Here is a 20,385-nt window from a genome sequence, read left to right on the forward strand (position 1 = left end):
TTCAGGTTCCCAATGAGCCAGGAAACTCATTCTGTACCATTGACCTAGCTCTTTCCCCTCCTGATCTACCTTGTTGCGTATATAAATGTGTTGCCTGCACATTGTTGTGTGGATAAAAAGAATTAGGAGAGAAAGAATTGTGTATGTCACCTTAAACTCCCTGGAAGAAAGGAGCACCATAATAATAAAAAAGGGCCTAAATCCAGTTGTGAGTCCCACCAGAGTAGATCCATTGAATCAGTGAAACTTACACAACTGTTGACTTGCCAAATGTTAATTGATTCAGCAGGTCTACTCTAGGCCAACGGCTACTGTAGCAACATGCTAATACAGGGGTAGGCAACCTGTGGCCCGCGGGCCGAATGCGGCCCGGCAAGGCCTTGGGACCGGCCCCAGCCCGCTCCTGCCGCCGATTGCCACCGGGGCCTTTGGTGTCTCACACGAGGGGCATAGTGGGGCAATTGTCTATAGAAGCCTCAGAAACATGCATTTATCTTAACATTTTTTTAAAAATCAGCAAATTTTTTCGCATGTCCTCCATTTTTTATTTAAAAAGTGCCCTCCATTTGAAAATTTTGTCCTACATTTGTCCTGGTTTATTTATTTATTTAATTTTTTTTAAAAAAATATTTATTTATTTATTTTTTGGCTTCGGCCCCCCAGTTGTCTGAGGGACAGCAACCCGGCCCCCGGCTCAAAAGGGTTGCCCACCCCTGTGCTAATACAAAGAATATTTGAGCCACAAACTGGATGATATGGAAGCATCTGGAATTTAAGATTGAATCTACATTGCAGAAATAATGCACTTTGATGCAACAAAATGGTGTCAAACTACATTATTTCTGCAGTGCAGATTCAGCCTAAATGCCAGCAAAGTCCATAGTCTGCAGCTGGGGGCCACTACATAGAAAAGGCATGTTTCTCTTCTATAGGTTGGCATCTGAACCAGAAGGAGACTCTCCATTGAAGACCAGAACAGACTGGACAGGCTTATGTGGGATGAGAGGGCCTTCTTATCTGTTTTGCTGAACCTTGTTTTCTTACTGCTTTTTTTCCCCTTTGCAGACACCAGAGTCATTGACAGATATGGCTGCAAATTTCTCCAAGGCAGACAGGACACTTTTGGACTGTGGGCAGAGACCATTGCTTAGGCGAGTTTCAAAGAGTGCCAGTATCACAGCTCCTTTTGGTAAGGATTTTTTGTACCTGAGGTCCTCAGGTTTACCACACAACTTAGAATCCTAGATTTGGTAAACTGAGGTTTACCACACAGTTTAGAATCCTAGATTTGGAAGACCCCCTGCCATGCACAAAAACCCAATCAAAGCACCACTGATGTCCAGCCTCTATTTAAAATCCTCCAAAAAAGGAGACTCCACCACACTTCGAGACAACATATTTCCTTGTTGAAAGAGCTCTTGTTGTCAACCTGATGTTGAGGTCGAATCTCTTTTCCTGTAATTTGAATCCATTGCTGTGTGTCCTAGTCTCTGGAGCAGCAGAAAACAAACTCACTCCATCCTCAAAATGACATCTCTTCAAATATTGTAATCTCTGCCCCCTCAACCAAAAAAATCTAGCCGATAGAATCAGGGGTGATGGAGAATACTATTCCATTTTGCCAAGGCTGAAGTCAGACTCGCCTTTCATCCCACTCAGCTTCTCTGTATGGAAAGTAAAAGGAGGATGTTCTATTTTCTGCCTTGCGACAAAATGTCTTGAGCCAGTTCTGCGCCACTTTTCCCTGTCCTTTTGGTCCAGACAGATCCATGAAGGGGGAGAATGAGGTTTAGTAGCCTTTTGTTTAGTCCATTGGACTTCACACAAGGAAGTGAAATGTGGAATAGATATAAAGAATAGCAGTCTTGCTTTCTTCATTATTGTTATTTTGGCCTCCTTTGCAGGTAAAGGAATGGCAGCAGAAGAGTATTCTGGGGAATTTCCATTGTATGACAGAACGGACACCATCTCAGTCGAGTCAGACCAGGTAGGGGATGGATGATCATAGAAAAAGAGAGAGAAAGAACTTGTTTTCTTCTTTTTATTACAGATTTGCACATTTTTGGTGCCTTTCCCTTTGTTGAGTGCTTTCAAGCTTTTTCTGACCTATGGCAACCCTAAGGTGAACCTGTCACAAGTTTTCTGGGGCTGAGAGTGTGTGACATGCCAATGTTGCCCAGTGGGTTTCCATGGCCAAGTACTTTGGCCACATCATGAGAAGACAGGACTCATTAGAAAAGACAGTAATGCTAGGAAAGGTGGACCACATGCCAGATAGATAGACTTTATTATGGAGGTCACAAGTATGAATTAGCAGGACCTAAGTAGAGTAGTGGAGGATTGGGGGTCTTGGAGATGTCTCATCCACAGGGTCACCATGAGTCAGGCGCTTAACAACCACAACAAAAATCTGAGTAGTTACCTCAATACCCCTCTCCCATTTGGTCTTGAAAGCAGTTAACAACAACAACAGTAATATGTATACTGAACACATCAAGCCCGAGGGGTAATTTGGAGTAAATAACCAATTGTTGTTGTTGTTGTTGTTGTTGTTGTTGTTGTTGTTATTTTATTTCTTACCCGCCTCTCCTCACTGCTTGAGGCAGGTTACAACATAGTTAAAACACAATCATTACATAAAATATACATATTAAGCTGTATAAAATACACATATTAAGAGATCTACACAATATTTATATCACAATGCGTAGAACAATAATTAAATATAAAATTCATATTTAAAATTCATGATTAAAAACTGCCTGGATAGGCCTGCCGGAAGAATTGGGTCTTCAAATGTGTCTTCAAATAATCCTGGATCCTGCAAAAGGAAGCATATTATGGAGCTGCCTACATAACGTGCACCTGTATATGCATGTCTTCAAGTTGCCTGTCAATTTAAGGCAACTCCGTTAATTTTACAGGGTTTGCTTAGGCAAGAAATACTCATATGTGGTTTTGCTATGTCCTGTAGAGAGGTAAATATCCCAGGCCAGCTCCCTGTTTTATTATGGAATTCTGCTATTCTATGATTACAGATGATACTGAAGCTCCAGATTTAATTAAGTAAAATTAATTCATCCATTAAAAATGCAGTGAAATACGGTAACTCTGATATGAACCCCCTTGGTATCTATGGCAATTTCTGATACATGGTTTAAAATTTTGGACTCTGCCTATGATAGAGGTAGACATACAGATGAACACACATTGTCTTTTTAAATTATGGGTGATTTAACTTGATAGTCGGCCTTTTCTCCAGCAAGCTCTCACGTTTTATCTTCACAACTACCCTTTGAGCTATGGATCCATATCTCAGAGAAAGGTCAGCCCAAAATCACACCGGATGTTGCATGGGACTTGGTGATGGCTTGAACCAGGATCTCCCAACTCCTGGCCTAACACTGTAACCACTGCTTCAACCATCTCTTTTGTTTCTACTAGAAAAAACTGTGGGTTTTGCTGATTTTCAAACACAACACTTTCTGTTTAAAAAAAGATTCATTTCTATTTACAAATACAAAAAAAGGCTATAGGTGCACAAAAATATTTAAGCCAAATGATTCCATTTGGTGTTACACAGGTACAATGTGGGTAGAATTCAGAGACCTAGCCATGTTAGTCTGGAATATCGGTATGTCAAGGGATCTTATAGCACATTTGGGACTAACTGAGCAAAAGAAATTGTAGCCTAAGCTTTTGTAGACTTGCTCTACTTCCACAGATGCATGGAGATACATTGTTGTTATGGCACCAGAGCTCTCTGACAGAGAAGGGTAAATATCTAACAAAACTACAAACGCCACAGTTCCATAGTATTGAGTCATGGCAGTTAAAGTGGTGTCATACTGCATTATTTCTGCAGTGCAGATGCGGCCTAACTGTTGGATGATAATCTCCCAGGTCCCTCTCCAATATTTAACCACTAGATCATACAGATTATCTAATCAGCTTTCTTTCACTTGAACATGAGGATATACTCTTCTAGTCTTTGAAAGGGAGTTTTATTTGCTAGAAGAGTGTAGAAGATGTTTTGGAAATGTAACTTTTCCCAGAGAGTGAGAAATAGTACACACAGCCCTTAACATTCCTGCCTCAAAGACATTGATACACATATGCTTTCCCCAGCTTTACTTCACTTTCTTAGAGAGGAAATAGAGGACGATGAATATTTATAAAGTTTTGTCTATGAGCTGCCTTGGACCCCTGCGGGGAGAAAGGCAACATATAATGAAATTAAATGAAATAAAATAAATGTAGAGCATGGGTGGACAGTGGCAAGTGGCCAGTCCATGGGAACATGGATCCTCCTGCGGGCCACATACACACAAATAAATACTTTTCTATTGAATCCCTCTCAAAATGGCAGCAGGAATTGATGCTGTGTAGCTTCCTGTCATCATTTTGAGAGGGATTGCAGTAGAAAATGGAAGTATTTCAGGATTGTATGGAGCTCAGTGGTATTTGTGGGGGGTTGACATGTTGTTATTATTAACTTATTATTATCATTATCATTATTATTATTATTATTATTATTAAAAACAAATATAAGTGCATACATATATACAATAATACCATACAATACAATTCATTACATCCATCCAGTTATTGCCATCTGTACTTTTTGCTAACAAAGATTCTTTCTCTTTATATAACCTCCTCTGGCAAGACTTGATGATTTTTAACATAAATTTGTTGTCACTGTTTCTATACATAAGATAGATTCCATCCTTGCATTTTAAGGTAATTTATCTGATTGTCCCTACCCAGGGTCACACAGTGTGAGTGTGTGTGTGTGTGTGTGTGTGTGTGTGTGTGTGTGTGTAACACACCCAATTCTCTTCCATGCCAGCATTCTCTGAAGATGCCAGCCACAGATGTCGGTGAAACATCAGGAATAAACTCTTCTAGAACAGGGCCACATAGCCCGAAAAACCCACAAAAAACTATGGATGCCGGCCATGAAAGCCTTCGACTTTATATCTGATTGTCATTTATAGACTTTTATTTTTAAAACCACCTTAATCTGTAAGACTGACCATTTAGATCTTTCCTATTCATCACTTACGTATTTTACAACTTGTTCCCAGTCCTTAACAAAACTGGTAGTAGTTTCTCTTCTTAGTGGACAGGTCAACTTATCCACTTCTAGCCTATCTAGTTGTATTATGTGTTATGCATTTGGGAGAGTTCTGCATAGTTTAGGGGCAATAATTGTCCAAAAATGGTGCCAAAAAGGTGTAAATGGGAGAGGAATTGGGGGTCACAGGGCTGCACAATTTGCCCATCTGGTTTAGCGCTTGCCAGAGTCTATTTACGAGAATAAACATTTTGAGTTTCTTTCTTTCAGGGTCTGGTAACTTTTGAAGAAGTGGCTGTGCGTTTCTCTGAAGGAGAGTGGGGACTGCTGGATCCAGGCCAAAGAGCTCTCTACAGAGAAGTCATGGTGGAAAACTATGGAAATGTAGCCTCTTTAGGTAAGGATCTCTCACACCGCACTGGTAGGTGACTTGTTCTTTAACACTGGTTGACAGGAATTTGTCCTTATTGTCTTTGAGGGTAGCAGGCTAGTCCTAAGAGTGTGCAAGAAGCTGAGCAGCACACAGAGCTCTGCACATCGTGCTACTGCTTCTTGTCTCACAAGATGCACTGCCTGAAATATTTGTCTCTTTCTGTTGAGTCATTTGGCTGGCTTTGTTTTGTGTGTATGTTAACTGCCTTCAGGTCAACCTCAACGTATAGCGACCCTCTGAATGAGACATCTACAAGGTGTCCTATCCTCAACAGCCCTGTTTAGGTCTTGCAGACTCAGAGTTGTGGCTTCCTGGTGTGCATTTATCCGTTTATCTATTTATGCAGTTTTTCTCTTTTCCCAGCACCTACTGAATATACTAGTCTATAAGTCAAAAAATTTAAGCCCAAAAAGGGGCTCCAAAATCCTAGGTAGCTGTATATATGGGTCAATATAGTAATACTTCTCTGTGAGTCTTGGGAAAGTTGTGGAGAAGGGAGGGAGGAGAGAGAGGAGAGAAATCGGAGCTCTGTGTCCCCCCTTTTTTTGCAAGTCATCAGCCTTGGGGAAGGTTGTGGGGAAGGGAGGGAAATTGGAGGTTTGTGTCCACATTTTGCATGCCCAGTCTGTGACCTTTGGGAGAGGTCCAGAGAGGGAGAAGGAGGGAGCGAAGTGGTGTTCCCCCCCTCCTCTGTTTAGATCCTTTGTTACATACCCCTGAGTTTGACCCTCGACTTATCCACAAATCATATCAAAATCCATGATTTTGCCCCCAAAACCTGCCCTTGGCTTATACGTGAGGTCGACTTATGCACAAGTATATATGATAAGGTAGGAAAAAAGGAAAAGAAAGGCACAGATACAGGATTGGCTTGACAACAGTAAATGTGGAAGGAATCTGGGAGTCTTAGCAGACTACAAGCTGAACATGAGTCAATAGTGTGATGCAGCAGCCAAGAAAGCCAATGCGGTTCTAGGCTGCATTAATCAATAATACTAATACTTATTTATTTATACCCCGCTCTTCAGTCAAGACTATCAGAGTGGCTTACAATTAAATAGTGTCTAGATCGAGGAAAGTCATAGTGCCACTTTATTCTGCTTGGTCAGATCTCACTTGAAATATTGTGTCTATTTCTGGGCTCCACAATTCAAAAAGGAGGTTGACAAGCTGGAGTGTGTCCAGAGGAGGACCTCCAAAATGGTGAAAGATCTGAAACCCATGCTCTATAAGGAGCGGCTTAGGGATCTGGGCGTGTTTAGCTTGGAGAAGAGCGGATTAAGAAGGGACATAATAGCCATGCTTAAGAAAGTGTCATATGGAAGAAGGAGCAGGTCCTTGATGGTCTTCTGGGGGGCTAATGTGGCCTCTACCCTTCCAAAGATGTCCATTCCTGCTTGGCATGAACAAGAACATCTCTTCACATTTGTCATTTTTCACATGAGGAAAACAACAATGGAGTACAGTAGGCCTAGTTGTGTTGTTTTTTTAAAGTTTCAAATATAAAAAGAAAATAAGAGTTAGAAAGAATATGCTCCAACAGAATTTTTTAAAAAATATATGTTTCTCCATTTCATTTCCTTCTTCAGAAAGACCTCCGGTACCTAAACCAGATCTCATTTCTTGGTTGGAAGAAAAAGAAGATATTTTCAATCAGAGCTCTGGAGCAAGAGTAAGATCATTAGGTAACAAACTTTGAATTCTTAAATGAAATGCCTTTCATTTTTAAATCTGTTCTTGGAGAATTGTAGGGTTACTCAGAAGAGGTGGAGGTTTTTCCTTTTACAGTGCACTCACGTTATATGTCTTATGTGGCTTCCAACATATGCTGGAAGCCGCAATGGAAGAAATGGTGCCGTGCGCCAGAAAGCGTAATGGCTGCCGCGCCGCTGTGAGCTTAACGCAGTATTTCCCTTATGCAAGGGGGTCCGGAACAGATCCCCCGTGTAAGTGAAGGGACTATTGTATAGCTTTTCTTGTCTGTGACTGAGTGACAACACAAATGACATTGTAAAGAAAAATCAAGTTTCTCAATATTTGTAGTAATCAATGACAGAATATGAGACTGCTTGGTTCAAATTTGGATTTTCCTCATTCATCTTAATAAGCTAAGATATGAATGAGTGATCGCCCCCGTTATATCGCTGTGGCTCCTTTCTTTGACAGCTAGTGTAGTGTAGTGATTTGAGCATTGGATTGCAGCTCTGGAGACCAGAGTTCGAGTCCCCCCTCAGTCATGGAAACCCCCTGGGTGAACTTAGTCAAGTTACCTGTGAAGGTTCACCTTAGGGTTGCCATAAATTAGAAACGACTTGAAGCACACAGCAACAGCAAACCTCTCTTTGGGAATTGACAACCAAAATGGGGAACATATAATTAACTGTAGCTCACCTGTTCAAGGGCTGTTCCACACTGTAAAATTAAAGTGCTGTGATTTCACTTAAACTGTTCATCAGTGGTGGGAGTTATGTGGTCTTCCAAATACTGGTGGACTATGACTCTCAGAATATCTCAACATTGGCTATGCTAGTTAAAGTTGCTGGGAGTTGCAGCCCAACAACATCGGGAAGCTTATATGATTTCCCATATTGCCATTAAAGACAGTTTCTTGGTTCAGATGACATGAGATTCTATGGTTGATTAAGAGGTTTCCCAGTTGGATAGCTCAGAGTTGCTAATGTGTTGTTGTGTGCCTTCAAGTCATTTCTGGCTTATGGTGACTCAGTCTAAGGCAAACCAATCATAGGGTTTTGTTTGCAAAGTTTGTTCAGAAAGAGTTTGCCTTTGCCATTTTCTGAAGCTGAGAGAGTGTGACTTGCCCGTGGTCACCCAGTGGGCTTCATGGCCAAGTGGGGGTTTGAAATCTGCTCTCCAGAGCTGTAGTCCAAAGCTCAAACTTTACTCTTTAGTTTCTGTGTTTGTAAGCTAAAGACTTGTTCCTATCTCAGTGTATTGAGACAAATCAGGCCATTATAAGTGGCCAGGCATCTTTAATAAGAAATTATATGAGAACATTTAAAAGAAGAGAGTAACTGAAACTGTGACTGTGTCTGTAAAGAAGGAAGAACAGGCATCCAGCAGATCTGTCACTTTGAGAAGCAACGTTTTCTGTGCCCTCCATTGAGTTTGTAAGTGTCGAAAACTGGTGCGCCTTTCCCCTTACATTTCTGTTGGGCTTAATTATTGCAGGTGATGCCTGGGAAAGCGAAAGCAATGAAGCTTCCATTGAGATATCATCCCAAGGAGATAAGGATGAGGAGGTGGAGAAGATTACAGGGGATCAAAGGGGAACAAAAGTGCAGGAGGAAAACCATTTAACAGAGATATGGCAAAAGAAACCTGAAGGTATCTACTTGGATAGTTTTGTTCTAACTCTCTATCAAATGTATCATTATCTTGATGGTGATGATGACAACTGGAACCTACCACAAAAATCTGTCTGTCTATTTATTACAGTTATATACCGCCTTTCTCCCACTGTGGGACCCAGGGTGGCTCACAAACAATAAAACAGAATTGCTATATATACTCAACTATAAGTCGACCCCATGTATAAGTCAAGGGCAAGTTTTGGGACCAAAATTATGGATTTTGCTATGACTTTTGGATAAGTCGAGGGCAAAACCTAGGGGCATATAGCAAAGGATCTAAAGGATGAAGCAAAGCAAAACAATGTCAAAGAACTTACAAAATTCCAGCAGACAACTCTTTGTGCTTACTCTTAAGACTTGATGGATGAGAGAGTAATGGGGGGGGGGGGGTCAGTGCTTCCAGGACCGATTATAATCTTGCTTTTCACCAAGGAATGATTCCATCTTTTAAATAAGAGTTAAGATACAATACTTATATTGACTTGTGACTGAGGTTTTTGGGGTCAAATTTTTGACCTAAATTTCTAGACTTATACATGAGTGTATACAGTAGCCAAAAACCTCACAATAAAGTTTATTGAAATCATACATTAAACAATATAAAATCATTTAAAAAACATACAAAGGTTAAAACTAGAGTACCCAGCCACTCAGCATAAGAAAGCTGCCTGTAAACTATTACTCGTTAAAAGCCTGCTTGAACAAGAAAGTCTTTGCTTGCTGGTGAAAGAAGAGCAGGAAGGGAACCAGCCTAGCCTCCTACAAAAGGGAGTTCTAGAGTGTGGGAGCAGCCGCCAAGAAGACCCTCTTTAGTCTCCCCACCAAGCACACCTGTGATGGTGGCGAGACCGAGAGAAAGCACTCCCTTGAGGATCTTAATGCTCTGACAGGTTTGTGTGGTTCACTCTGACATGTTCACTACTATCACTACCTCCTCTAAATCTCAGTCCAGAAAGTTATGAGGGTTCATTCCCTCCAGTCAAATAGGTAAAAGGTTTGGCTTCTGTTCTTTACATAATCATCACCAGGTTTATCCAGCTAACTAGACTAGAGGCTTTCTACTCTCTGCCTACAAAGAGCCAGTGACGTTTGCACTGAATTTTGAGTTTTCAATGTGTTATTTTCAAAATGGAGAATCAAGGTTTATTACCTTTTTTTGCTTCTCCTGTCCCCAGAAAGTCTAGGGGTGCTTCAGGGTGAAATGTGATACTTAATGAGCCCAATTTAGAGTCTGTTAATCCTTCCCCAACATTACATTTTAAGAAAACTTGCACACAGCATGACTTTAAGATCAAGTAACATACATGCAATCCTTCCCCTGGAGTATAGGGGGAAAGGAGGCAGAATGGAATGGACTTTCTAGAAAAGGACTTGGCTAGCTGGCAGACATATTAGAAAGCAATCCTGTTACAACATAAGGGTGGGGTGCAGCTTTTGGGTTTAGTACCACTTATTCACTGACATTTTAATGTCTGGTTTATCTGTTTTTATTGCTGTTTTTATTTTGTTCTGATATAGGTGACCTTGGGGAAATGTTTTGAAAAGTGAAATGTACATATTCAAGTATATAAAGTAAATAAAGCAAATGCAAGGAAGTTTCAGGATATTATTCCCTTTCTTTTTTTCTTTTTCTCAAAGATACTGAACCTGTGAGAGTGATCAATGTAGAGAATGTGGAAGAAGAACAGAATCTTACATCAGGTGAAACGCTTGAAGCTTTACCTGGAGGATCCCAAGAGAACATTCCCTTCATAATGGAGACAGTAGAAAGTGAGTATCTTTGACCATCAGGACTCTCAGTAATTTCCAGTTTTACAGACATCACGGTCTCCCAGTCTTGCGCTCTGTGTTTCCTGGCCGGGAATCGCTTCCTTTTCTGATTTGCACCTGTACTTTAAAATTTTCATGGCAAGGCCAGCTCTACCATTAGGTAGAATGAAACAGTTGTCTTTGAGGGAAGCAGCAATAGCCCCCTAGCTGTATCTCTTGAACCCCTGGGCTTCCCTCTGTTGTGAAGATAGAGCTGTGCATGCCATTCAGCCTGTCTTACAGCCTCTAAACTATGCCTCCTGCTTTCAGGTGTGGTGGAAGGTCCTGCTATATTACCGAAGTTGAAGGAAAATTCACTTGCTTGTCTGCTCAGGTTCTGGAATGGAGGGGGGGGCAACATCTTGTTCTTTGTCTCTGGCAGCAGAATATCGTGGGCCATCCTTGTTTTTCATGAGACAATTCAGTTCTGCTATTTCCAGGTGCACAGTTGGTGGGGATGCAGGGAGGCCACTCGCAAGTTTTAAAAGACCTTAGCCCGAAACAGACTGGCTAAAAGGGCTGTCATCAGGCTGCATCAAAGGTGTGGCGTTTACACGACGCACACCCCAAATGTGGCCAGAAGCTGTGCTGAGCCCACTCTAATCTGAAAGAGCCGGGCCAGACGAGTGGGAAAAAAACGATCCTTTTCGGTGGCTTGGTTCAGGACCACAGCAGTGGCCTGGATCAGGACTGGGCATACGCAGTTGCCAGGTTCCTGCAGTGATCGGGGCGGGAGTGGCCTCTGGCCATTCCTTTTGCCCCATTTGCTTGACCCCCAAGTTTAATCCCTCTTTGTTGTCTTTCTGCGAAGAGGCAGAGATCTTTTTATGCTAATAGGTCTTTAAAATTTCACACTGATTAGTTATACAGTACAATACAAAGCCTTTATTACAGTCAACAGAATTCCAGGCAATACAAAATATTAAAAACAACAACAACAACAACAACAACAAAACACAGAACAAAAAAAAACACACAACCAGTTTTAACACAACAATAGCATATTGAAAAATAAATTTACAATATTAGTACAAATATAATTAAAAATAAAAAGCTTCTAGCTCTTCATCTTGTTAATCAGTTAAGAACATAAGCAGGGCCTGTTATATGAAACAGATACTGCTCTTTCCTGTTATTCGGTGCACTGTAAAAATGAGCTGGGTCAGGTGAAGAAGTTTACTGTTAGTTACTAACACCAGTTATTGATTCTTGCTGTAATAGTTACTATAGCCCTGCGGGTCTTAAATTACTGAAAAACAATTTTGCCACCTCTTCTGTAACCTTTTTATCAGTGTCTTTTAGTAAATATCTTGTATACCAGCCCTGAGATCTTCCCTGAAATTTATTTAATAAGGGTTTTATTAATCTCACTCTATCATCCCTGTAGAAAGTCCATATAAGGAGGATATGTGATATGGATTCTACAGACCCTTCTCCACATGGGCACAGACGATCTTTATACTCAACATGTTTGAAACAACCTTCCAATACCGCAGATGGAAATACATTAAATCTCACTTTAGAAAATGCCAGGTGATATTTGGGAATTGTGAGATTTTTTTAGGTAGTTTGCACCACCCTTTAGATTAAATTCCAGGCCTAAATTAATGGGAGAACAGGTTGTGTTGGCATTTCATAATGAATGCTGGGTATCAATATCTCTAATCCTCTGTATGAGGATTTTTCTTGCTGTTGTCCAATTTAACATACAAAGAAAACTATCTGAGAGGCCTCTCAGATAGTTTTCTTTGTACGTTAAATTGGATAACAGCAAGTTTAATTGGAACAGCAAGTTTAATTGGAACTTCTCTTGGACAAATCCTTTCATAACAGGCTAACATGGCCTCTTTCTGGACCTGCAAAGATGAGCTTTAGCCCTTAGTGCCCATTCCCATGCAGTACATTCCATCGATGTACATCTGGCTTCCAATCACAGAGCTGCTGATGACACACATTTTTGTACTCCAAATAAATTTCTAAGAAAAGTTGATAGAACCCATTCTACCAATGGGGAGGAGCCCAGTATCCATACTGGGATGCCAAACATTAGTTGTATGTTGCATGCAGCAGGTATAAATTGACCACCCTTGGTGTAGAAAAACTGGGATATTGCTTTGCTGCTATTACTTACAGACTGGACAATTGCAATACGATGGGATACCCATGAGCTGCCTGCTTGAAAGTTTATACCTAGATACTTAAAACATCTAACCTGTTTGATTTTATGGCCTGCTATTTCCCAATCATTTACAGTACAAGTCTTAGAGAAAATCATAATGTTGGATTTATTATAATTAATAGTTGGTTTTCTTCACAGTACCTCATAAATAGATGCACCCCTCTAGAGGTATGGATGTCCTTAGTTAGATTCCCTCGTAGCCCTGTTCTTACCTGTGTTGTTGTATTGCTATATAGGTTCATAATTAACCAAAGTAGTCTTTTATCAATTGTAGTGCTGAGCAATTTAGCCCAGAGCTTATTTCTGGGTATAGAATCAAAATCCAGAAAAGCAACATGCAAGTTGGTATTTAGGGCATTTGAGTATTTTTCAGCCAAATGATTCAAAATTGCACAGTGGTCAACCGTTGTCTTTCCTTTTCTGAAACCTTGTTGTTCGTCCACAATAATCTTTTCTTCCTCTATCCAACTGATTAGTTTTGAAAGGAGCTTTAACTGTATTTCTTCTGTTGCTGTGTGTTTAATTGTTTAATTTTAACTGGCTTGTTTGTATACCATGTTGTAATTAAGCTGCTGTTTTTCAACCTGTATATTAAGATCATTTTAAACACATTTTTGTGCAATGTTAGTGTGTGTGTGTGTTATTTTAAACATGAAAATGGAGATAGCACAAGAAATGAGATGGCTCACACAGTGAGAGAGTGCACACCATACATTTGTTTTGTCTCTCTGAAACTGAGTCTTTATATCTCCTGTAGTTGTGTTGATTTCTTGTTATCTTTTTCTCTCTCCCTTTTCTACTAGGTGATAGCTGGGAGAGTGGGAGCGAGTGGGAACCATATGGTGCATTGTCAGAAGACACAGAGAATGAAGACATGGGACATAATTTTCGGAGTCAAGGAAGATCAGAGAGAAATGAGGAAGACCAAGCTGAAGACTGGAGAAATAAACCCAATTGCCAGGGCAGTGACTTCAGTGGTGTGCCAGTTCAGCAGAAAACATACAAAGGCAAGAGAAAGAATCAGTGCAAGGTTTGTGGGAAGAGCTTCACTCGTAAAGCAAGTCTTAAGGTACATCAGAGAATCCACACAGGAGAAAAGCCCTACAAATGCACAGTCTGCAGCAAAGGCTTTTGTGATAAAACAAGCTTTCTCAGACACCAGAGAATCCACACTGGGGAGAAACCATATAAATGTCCAGATTGTGGGAAGAGTTTTAACCGGACCACAAACCTTATCACACATCAGAAAACTCATGTGGAAACCAGAGAGAAAACATTTCATTGCACTAGCTGTACCAAGAGTTTTTACAACAAGTATAGTCTTAAAACACACTGGCGGAGTCATACTGGAGAGAAACCGTACAAATGTTCCAGCTGTAGCAAGAGCTTCTGCGATAAATCAAACCTCGAAGCTCACTGGCGAGTGCACACAGGGGAGAGACCCTTTGAGTGCACAGAATGTGGAAAGAGCTTCAGCGATCGCAGGACCCTCCTCAGACATCAGAGAATCCACACTGGGGAAAAGCCATACAGATGCACAGAATGTGGGAAGAGTTTCAATGATCTTGCAACCCTCCTCAGGCACCAAAAGATCCACACGGGGGAGAAGCCCTATAGATGCAATGAATGCGGGAAAAGCTTTAATCAGAGCTCACATCTCATCAGGCATCAGAACACACACGATGCCAAACGCCACAAGAGCAGCTTGCGGGGGGCAAAAGCGGCGGTTGGAACCAATATCTTTTTGGACATTGGAGGGTTTACACAAGAGAGCTATTATGGTTACACTCACCCTACAGAGCCCTTTCACTGGCCGCTTACATCCTATGCATCCTCCACAGAGGCAGAAGGAGTGGGCTTGCCAAACTTGTGGACAATTGAGGAGACATCTGTTGGTGATCAAGCCATCCTAGTCATGAAAGAAATAACGGAGGACAGGACTTTAACACTATGAATGTTCAGGGCATGGGAGGTGTTTTCAGCTAGGCCCTTACTTGTTGGGTGTGTCATTGCCCAGTCAAAACAAGAAGCCATAACTACATTGAGACTCTCTTTGAAATGAGCAGGTTTCCAAGGATAGACGCCTTGACCTACAATCTGATACCAGGACTTGCCTCATCAGGAAAGAGGGCAAGAGTCTTTAAGAATGATGTTAGATGCAGTTACAGAAGGCAGAGGACTTCTCGTATGCTTCACACGTCCGCTCACTAACTCTTTGGTGTGTTATTATTGGGGAGAGAGGGAACAGGAATTCTCAAAAGTTAATGCTAGTATGCTTGCTTGTGGGTGGAAGAAAAAGAGACAAATGGGTAAAAATACTGATAGTCTAAATGGCTTTTGGTCAGAAGTTCAAAATCAGTTATTTTTGTTGATGGCTTCTAAAAACTGATCATAATCTCATGTCCTCAGAGAAGATGGAAAGAAAAAGATTTCCCCAGCTAAATGAGTAGCATGGGAATTCTGTCTCGTGAAGACTAAGTGGCAGTCAAGGTGGTATAACTACCATTACCTTCCTCACTGTTCCGTTGTATTTAATAGTGTGTGTGTGGCAGGGTGAGGATTATTAGATACTGCTATCTCTCTTTCTAAATTGTTTGGACAGACATCAAAACCTAATGGGGTGTTTTTCAAGGGTTAGTTGTTTCTCATTTTTGGTAAATGAAGATATAAACTCTCACGTTTGCAAGCTGATTATAGAGTTTTCTATGCCAAGCATCTACAGGCAGGTGGGGGGATGTCATCAAAAGAAAGGTTTGCTATTTTCTATTTTGTGCAAGACTAAAAGAAATGCATTTCAGAATCACAGTTTGGTAGGAGGGCACCTAGAACGATATACTGTAAGATTGTGTTAACAGAGTTTTTGACATGTAAGACAGCACAAGGAGTATGAGTTTGTTTTGTTTTTTGTTTGAAGAAAAACACAGGTCTAAAGAAGAAAACTAGCTGGACACATTTGGCTTTTTGAAATGCTAGTGTTGGAAGTAATTATTAATCATAATCATGTGGACTGGAAATGTCAAATGTATAAAAGGAACTTCTGATATTGAGATATGGCTAAAAGAACAGAAGGGAAGGTTATCATTAGAATAAACGGTCAAAATCTAAGAAAGTAACAGTCACTCCCAAATGGAGAGCAGAGTCTGGATTCACTCTTTTTAGATGGTTCCAGGAAATACCCTCCCGGGTTTGTGATTCATGGTGTAGGCTTGCGCTTTGGGATGTGTTGAACTAAAATTCCCACCATCCCCAGCCATCCCTGTCAGTGGTCATGAATGCAGGGAGTTGTAGTCCCAACAGAAGTAGAGGGCACATGTTTGGAAAAGACTGGCAGAGGCATTGTTGATGCATGATGCAAATGATTGTATTGTACCAGCATGTTTAGTTTCCGTTTTCCAACAAACTTATCCACAACTCAGCCAACAAAGGTTAAGATGTTACAAACCCATGTTATTTCAGTGGGTTTCTGTGCTGAAAACCATTAAGATTTAGGCTGTGAGTCTATGCAAAGTTACAAAAGAGTATGCCTTACTTCTGAGTAAATCACATTACCAGTGCATTTGGATTCTGAAGAATCTTGGTCAGAGGTCAAGAAGACAATCCAGTCCAGTTTTTGTCTGTCCAGAGTCTGGTTGTACTGAGTTCAGTGGATTTCAAATGCATAGAGCAGGATGGGAATTGTTGAAGCCATCTACATGTTGCACTACAGCTCCCAGCATCCCACGCCATTAGCTGTCCTGCCTAGGGCTGCTGGGAGCTAGAGTTCCAATAGTTCCCTAACAGAGACAATGCTTTCTGCATGTGAGTTCCGTATACAAGGACTTGTATAAAGGAAATGGTTGCTTCTACTATGTGAAATGTTCTAGAACAGCGATTCCCAAACTTTGGTCCTCCAGGTGTTTTGGTCTTCAGCTTCCAGAAGCCCTAACCAGCTAGACCAGCAGTGAAGAATTCTGGGAGCTGAAGTCTAAAACATCTGGAAGACCAAAGTTTGGGAACCACTGTTCTAGAAGGAATTGGGAGAAGCCCCCGCAAATTAAAAGAGGTGCTGCTTTGGCTATCAGTAGCTTGGGAGAATTGTGGGTTGTGTTGGTTAAAAATATTATTGATTATTTAACACTAATGTATAGGATGAGGGACACAACACGTTTTCAATGAAGGGCACTAACATTTTATGTGAGACTTTGCCACCCACACTATATTTCCATCCTCTCAGGCTGCAGTCCTAAAATCAGAGCTTGGAAAGACTACCTTTTTGGACTGCAGTTCCTGGAATTGTCCAAACTGGCCGTGTGATGCTGGGAGCTGCAGTCTAAAACCAAAATACTATGGGGAACATACGTCTTTGTAAGTTAACTTGCATATGCGGGGAATTGCACAGTTGCATAACATGCATATCCAGTTGAGAGCACTTATGTTACTTAGGGGTTGTTCACATGGGTCAAAAGGCCTGTCTTACCCCTGTCCCCACATGGTCTAGATTAGACAACGCAGGCCAAAACCCCTTGAGGATCTGACCTGATCCTGGGCTAATGTACCATTGCTTTTTGCAGAGTTTCTAAGAAACTGGCAGAGGCATTGTTGATGCATGATGCAAATGATTGTATTGTACCAGCATGATTAGTTTCCATTTTCCAACAAACTTATCCACAATAAGATACTGCAAACCCATGTTATTTCAGTGGGTTTCTGTGCACTTAAGTGTGGCTGCTGAAAACCATTAAGATTTAGGCTGTGAATCTAGTGCAAAACCGGGTTGTTCAGACAGCCCCCTCCCCCAATGCTCCTTACCTTGCTGGCGATCAATCCAACTGAGAAGCCCTGCTGTGTCTGACAAGGAAACAGGGCTCCTGGCCATATGGGTGCAGCCAGGCCACCCTGTTTCCACATTAGATGTGGTGACTGGAGGTTTTCTCATTTGGTTCGAGGTCCAGCAAGGTAAGCAGTGGCGCATCAGTCCCAGATCCAGGGTTGCTGCAAGGATGGGTGTGTGAATACCCGTCCATCCCGTGCCAATCTAAAGACCAATCTGGCTGAGCACTGGGACCAGCATGTGTTCGTCCTTGCCGGTTTGCTCAGGCCCTGGGTAGCAGAGCCAGCAAAGTGTTTGATGCACAACAGAACTGATGTACATCTGGCACCAATGCGTATTGGGCACAACTGTAAAGATGTGTCTCCTTACACATCTTTACAGTTCTTTTAGCACCTCTACAACTGGGTTAGGTAGACATAAAGTTACCTAATGTATACTGGTCAAAGACCGAATAAATTTTATTACAAAGTTACCTAATGTAACAGACCAGATAGAATTCCAGTGCCAAAAAATAACTTGTTGAGGCTCTGCCTTAAAAACAGAGCAGCTTTCCTCAACTGAACATCCTCTAGACTACAGTTCCTATGTTGGTTGGGGATGACGGAGGTTGTAGTCACATGTGCCTGCACAGTGCTGAATTGGGGAAAGATGTATCAGCAATTAAACCTTGTTAAATCCATTGGATTTAACTCCCCATTAAAATAGTTGTGCTGTTGCTGTGATGGAAACAGAGGAGAGATGGGAGTCATGGGACCTCCAGATGTTGGACTACACCTTCCAGCATTCCTTACCATTGTTTAAACTGCCTGGGATTGTGGAACTTAGCATAAATTCAACAAGCACTAGAGGGCCACAGCATTCCCTTTGTAGACCAGTGCAGGGATAATAGCAAGGAAAGAAAGCTGTGTGGATGGATGGGTTGTTCCATGTCCAAAGGGTTGTGATCAGCACAAATAGCAAAGTTACTTTTCCAATGCGTGAGCAAATGGGTATCTTCCCAATTGTATCATCAGTTGGATTAAGCTTTTGAATACTGACACACTAAATTGTTAGCCCTTGACCAAATAAATGACAATAAAATTTACTATTCTGTATGGCCCTTTTAAGATATTATTGATGGTACTACGTTTGCCAGATTAATTTGGGTTGAAATGTCTCTTAGTGGGATGGGTTGGACTATTTGTGAATTCACGTCTTGAAAAATATTGGAGAGATAAAAACATTTTTGTAGCAAACACTAGCATTAACCAGTTAATGTTAAAAATGATGGGGTAACAGAGTTGTTTTGTTTTAAAAAGGCATTTGGTACAGTTTGAAATGGATTGTTGTGTGTCAGGCCTACTCAGTTTACAACAAAGCGTGTTAGAAAGGTACTGGTTGGTCACAAAAATTTCTGGAAAGTGTTTTAAATGATTGTGTCATTAACAATGCTTATGCTGGAAGTTTACAGCCAACCGAAAGCTAAAAACCATCCTTTACTTGTAGAAGGATAGAAACAGAGAATTTGGTCATTTACCGGAGGCGCTTGAGTTGAGACTGACTAATAGAAAAATATTGCTCTGTATTCCCTATCGGCTAATTATTTACACAACCAGTGGGCCCTTAGTATCTATTTGGGTTTGGTACCAGGACCCTCGGTGGGTATCAAAATCTGCAGATGCTCAAGTCCCATTAGATACAATGGAGTAATAAAATGGTGTCTTTTATAAACTGGCAAAATAAAGGTTTGCTTTTTGGAGTATATATATACATATATATATATATATATATATATATATATATATATATACCCCCACAGGATTCAACCATCCACAGCGTGAAAATATATGTATTTCATTTCACGCTGTGGATGGTTGAATCTGTGGGTGCAGATTCTGTTGATATGGAGGGGCAGTTGTACTTAACTACCGTAAATAACCGGAATGTGTCCAAAGGAGGGCAACTAAAATAGTGAGAGGTTTGGAAACCATACCTTATGAGGAGAGACCTAGGAAGCTGGGTATGTTTAACTTGCAGAAGAGAAGGTTAAGAAGTGTCATGATAGCCATGTTTAAATATCTGAGGATGGAGCATGCTTGATTTCTGCTCCTCCAGAGACTAGGGCCCGATTTAGATAGGCCTCTGCGTCGCCCCCGTCATGTGCTAGGGGTTGGCCGAGGATGCACCATCCATACTGGCCTCACTCCAGCACGTGATGGGGTGTAAAAATGGCGGCTCCCTGTTCACACGGGCGCCACCATTTTGACGCGCCAGACGCATAGTGTCCGTGCATCCCATCGCACTTGCAACGGCACGAGTGCGCCATTTGCACACTCGGGCATCGCAAGCGTGACACAAAAAGAACCCACTTTTTGTGGGTTCTTTTTCCACCGCCGGGAAGCCTCGTTGTTTGGTAACTGAGGCTTCCTGCCAGCAGAAATGGAAGCGGCGGCAGACCACCCTTTTTGGGCGGTCTGTATCCTGCCTAGGACACAGAGAAATGGATGCAAGCTACAGGAAAAGAGATTCTACCTAAACATTAGGAGGAACTTCCTGACAGTGAGAACTGTTCAAGGGTGGAATACACTCCTTTGGAGAATGATGGAGTCTCCTTCCTTAGAGGTCTTTAAAGAGAGGCTGGATGGCCATCTGTCAGCAGGGTGACTAGATATCCTCCTTTTCCAGGACATGTCCTACATTTCAACCCTCTGTCCAGAAGGCTTT

At 41.4% G+C, this 20,385-nt stretch overlaps 1 protein-coding gene across 1 annotated transcript in view; it reads left to right on the forward strand.

Moving 5' to 3' along the window:
* LOC149320702 (uncharacterized) overlaps positions 1 to 19,413 on the forward strand; it is a 28,651-nt gene extending 9,238 nt beyond the window's left edge. The window contains exons 3-9 of the mRNA XM_089503859.1: positions 1,066 to 1,189; positions 1,905 to 1,987; positions 5,351 to 5,477; positions 7,103 to 7,198; positions 8,703 to 8,858; positions 10,523 to 10,654; positions 13,676 to 19,413. Coding sequence (XP_089359985.1) covers positions 1,066 to 1,189; positions 1,905 to 1,987; positions 5,351 to 5,477; positions 7,103 to 7,198; positions 8,703 to 8,858; positions 10,523 to 10,654; positions 13,676 to 14,826 — 1,869 coding nt within the window. The 3' untranslated portion in view covers positions 14,827 to 19,413. The remainder of the gene's footprint in view (positions 1 to 1,065; positions 1,190 to 1,904; positions 1,988 to 5,350; positions 5,478 to 7,102; positions 7,199 to 8,702; positions 8,859 to 10,522; positions 10,655 to 13,675) is intronic.
* The last annotated feature ends 972 nt before the right edge of the window (positions 19,414 to 20,385 follow it).

This window comes from Sceloporus occidentalis, unplaced genomic scaffold (genome assembly GCF_023333645.1).
Source record: "Sceloporus occidentalis isolate IW3139 unplaced genomic scaffold, rSceOcc1.0.p SCAF_1, whole genome shotgun sequence".
Classification (NCBI taxonomy): Eukaryota; Metazoa; Chordata; class Lepidosauria; order Squamata; family Phrynosomatidae; genus Sceloporus; species Sceloporus occidentalis.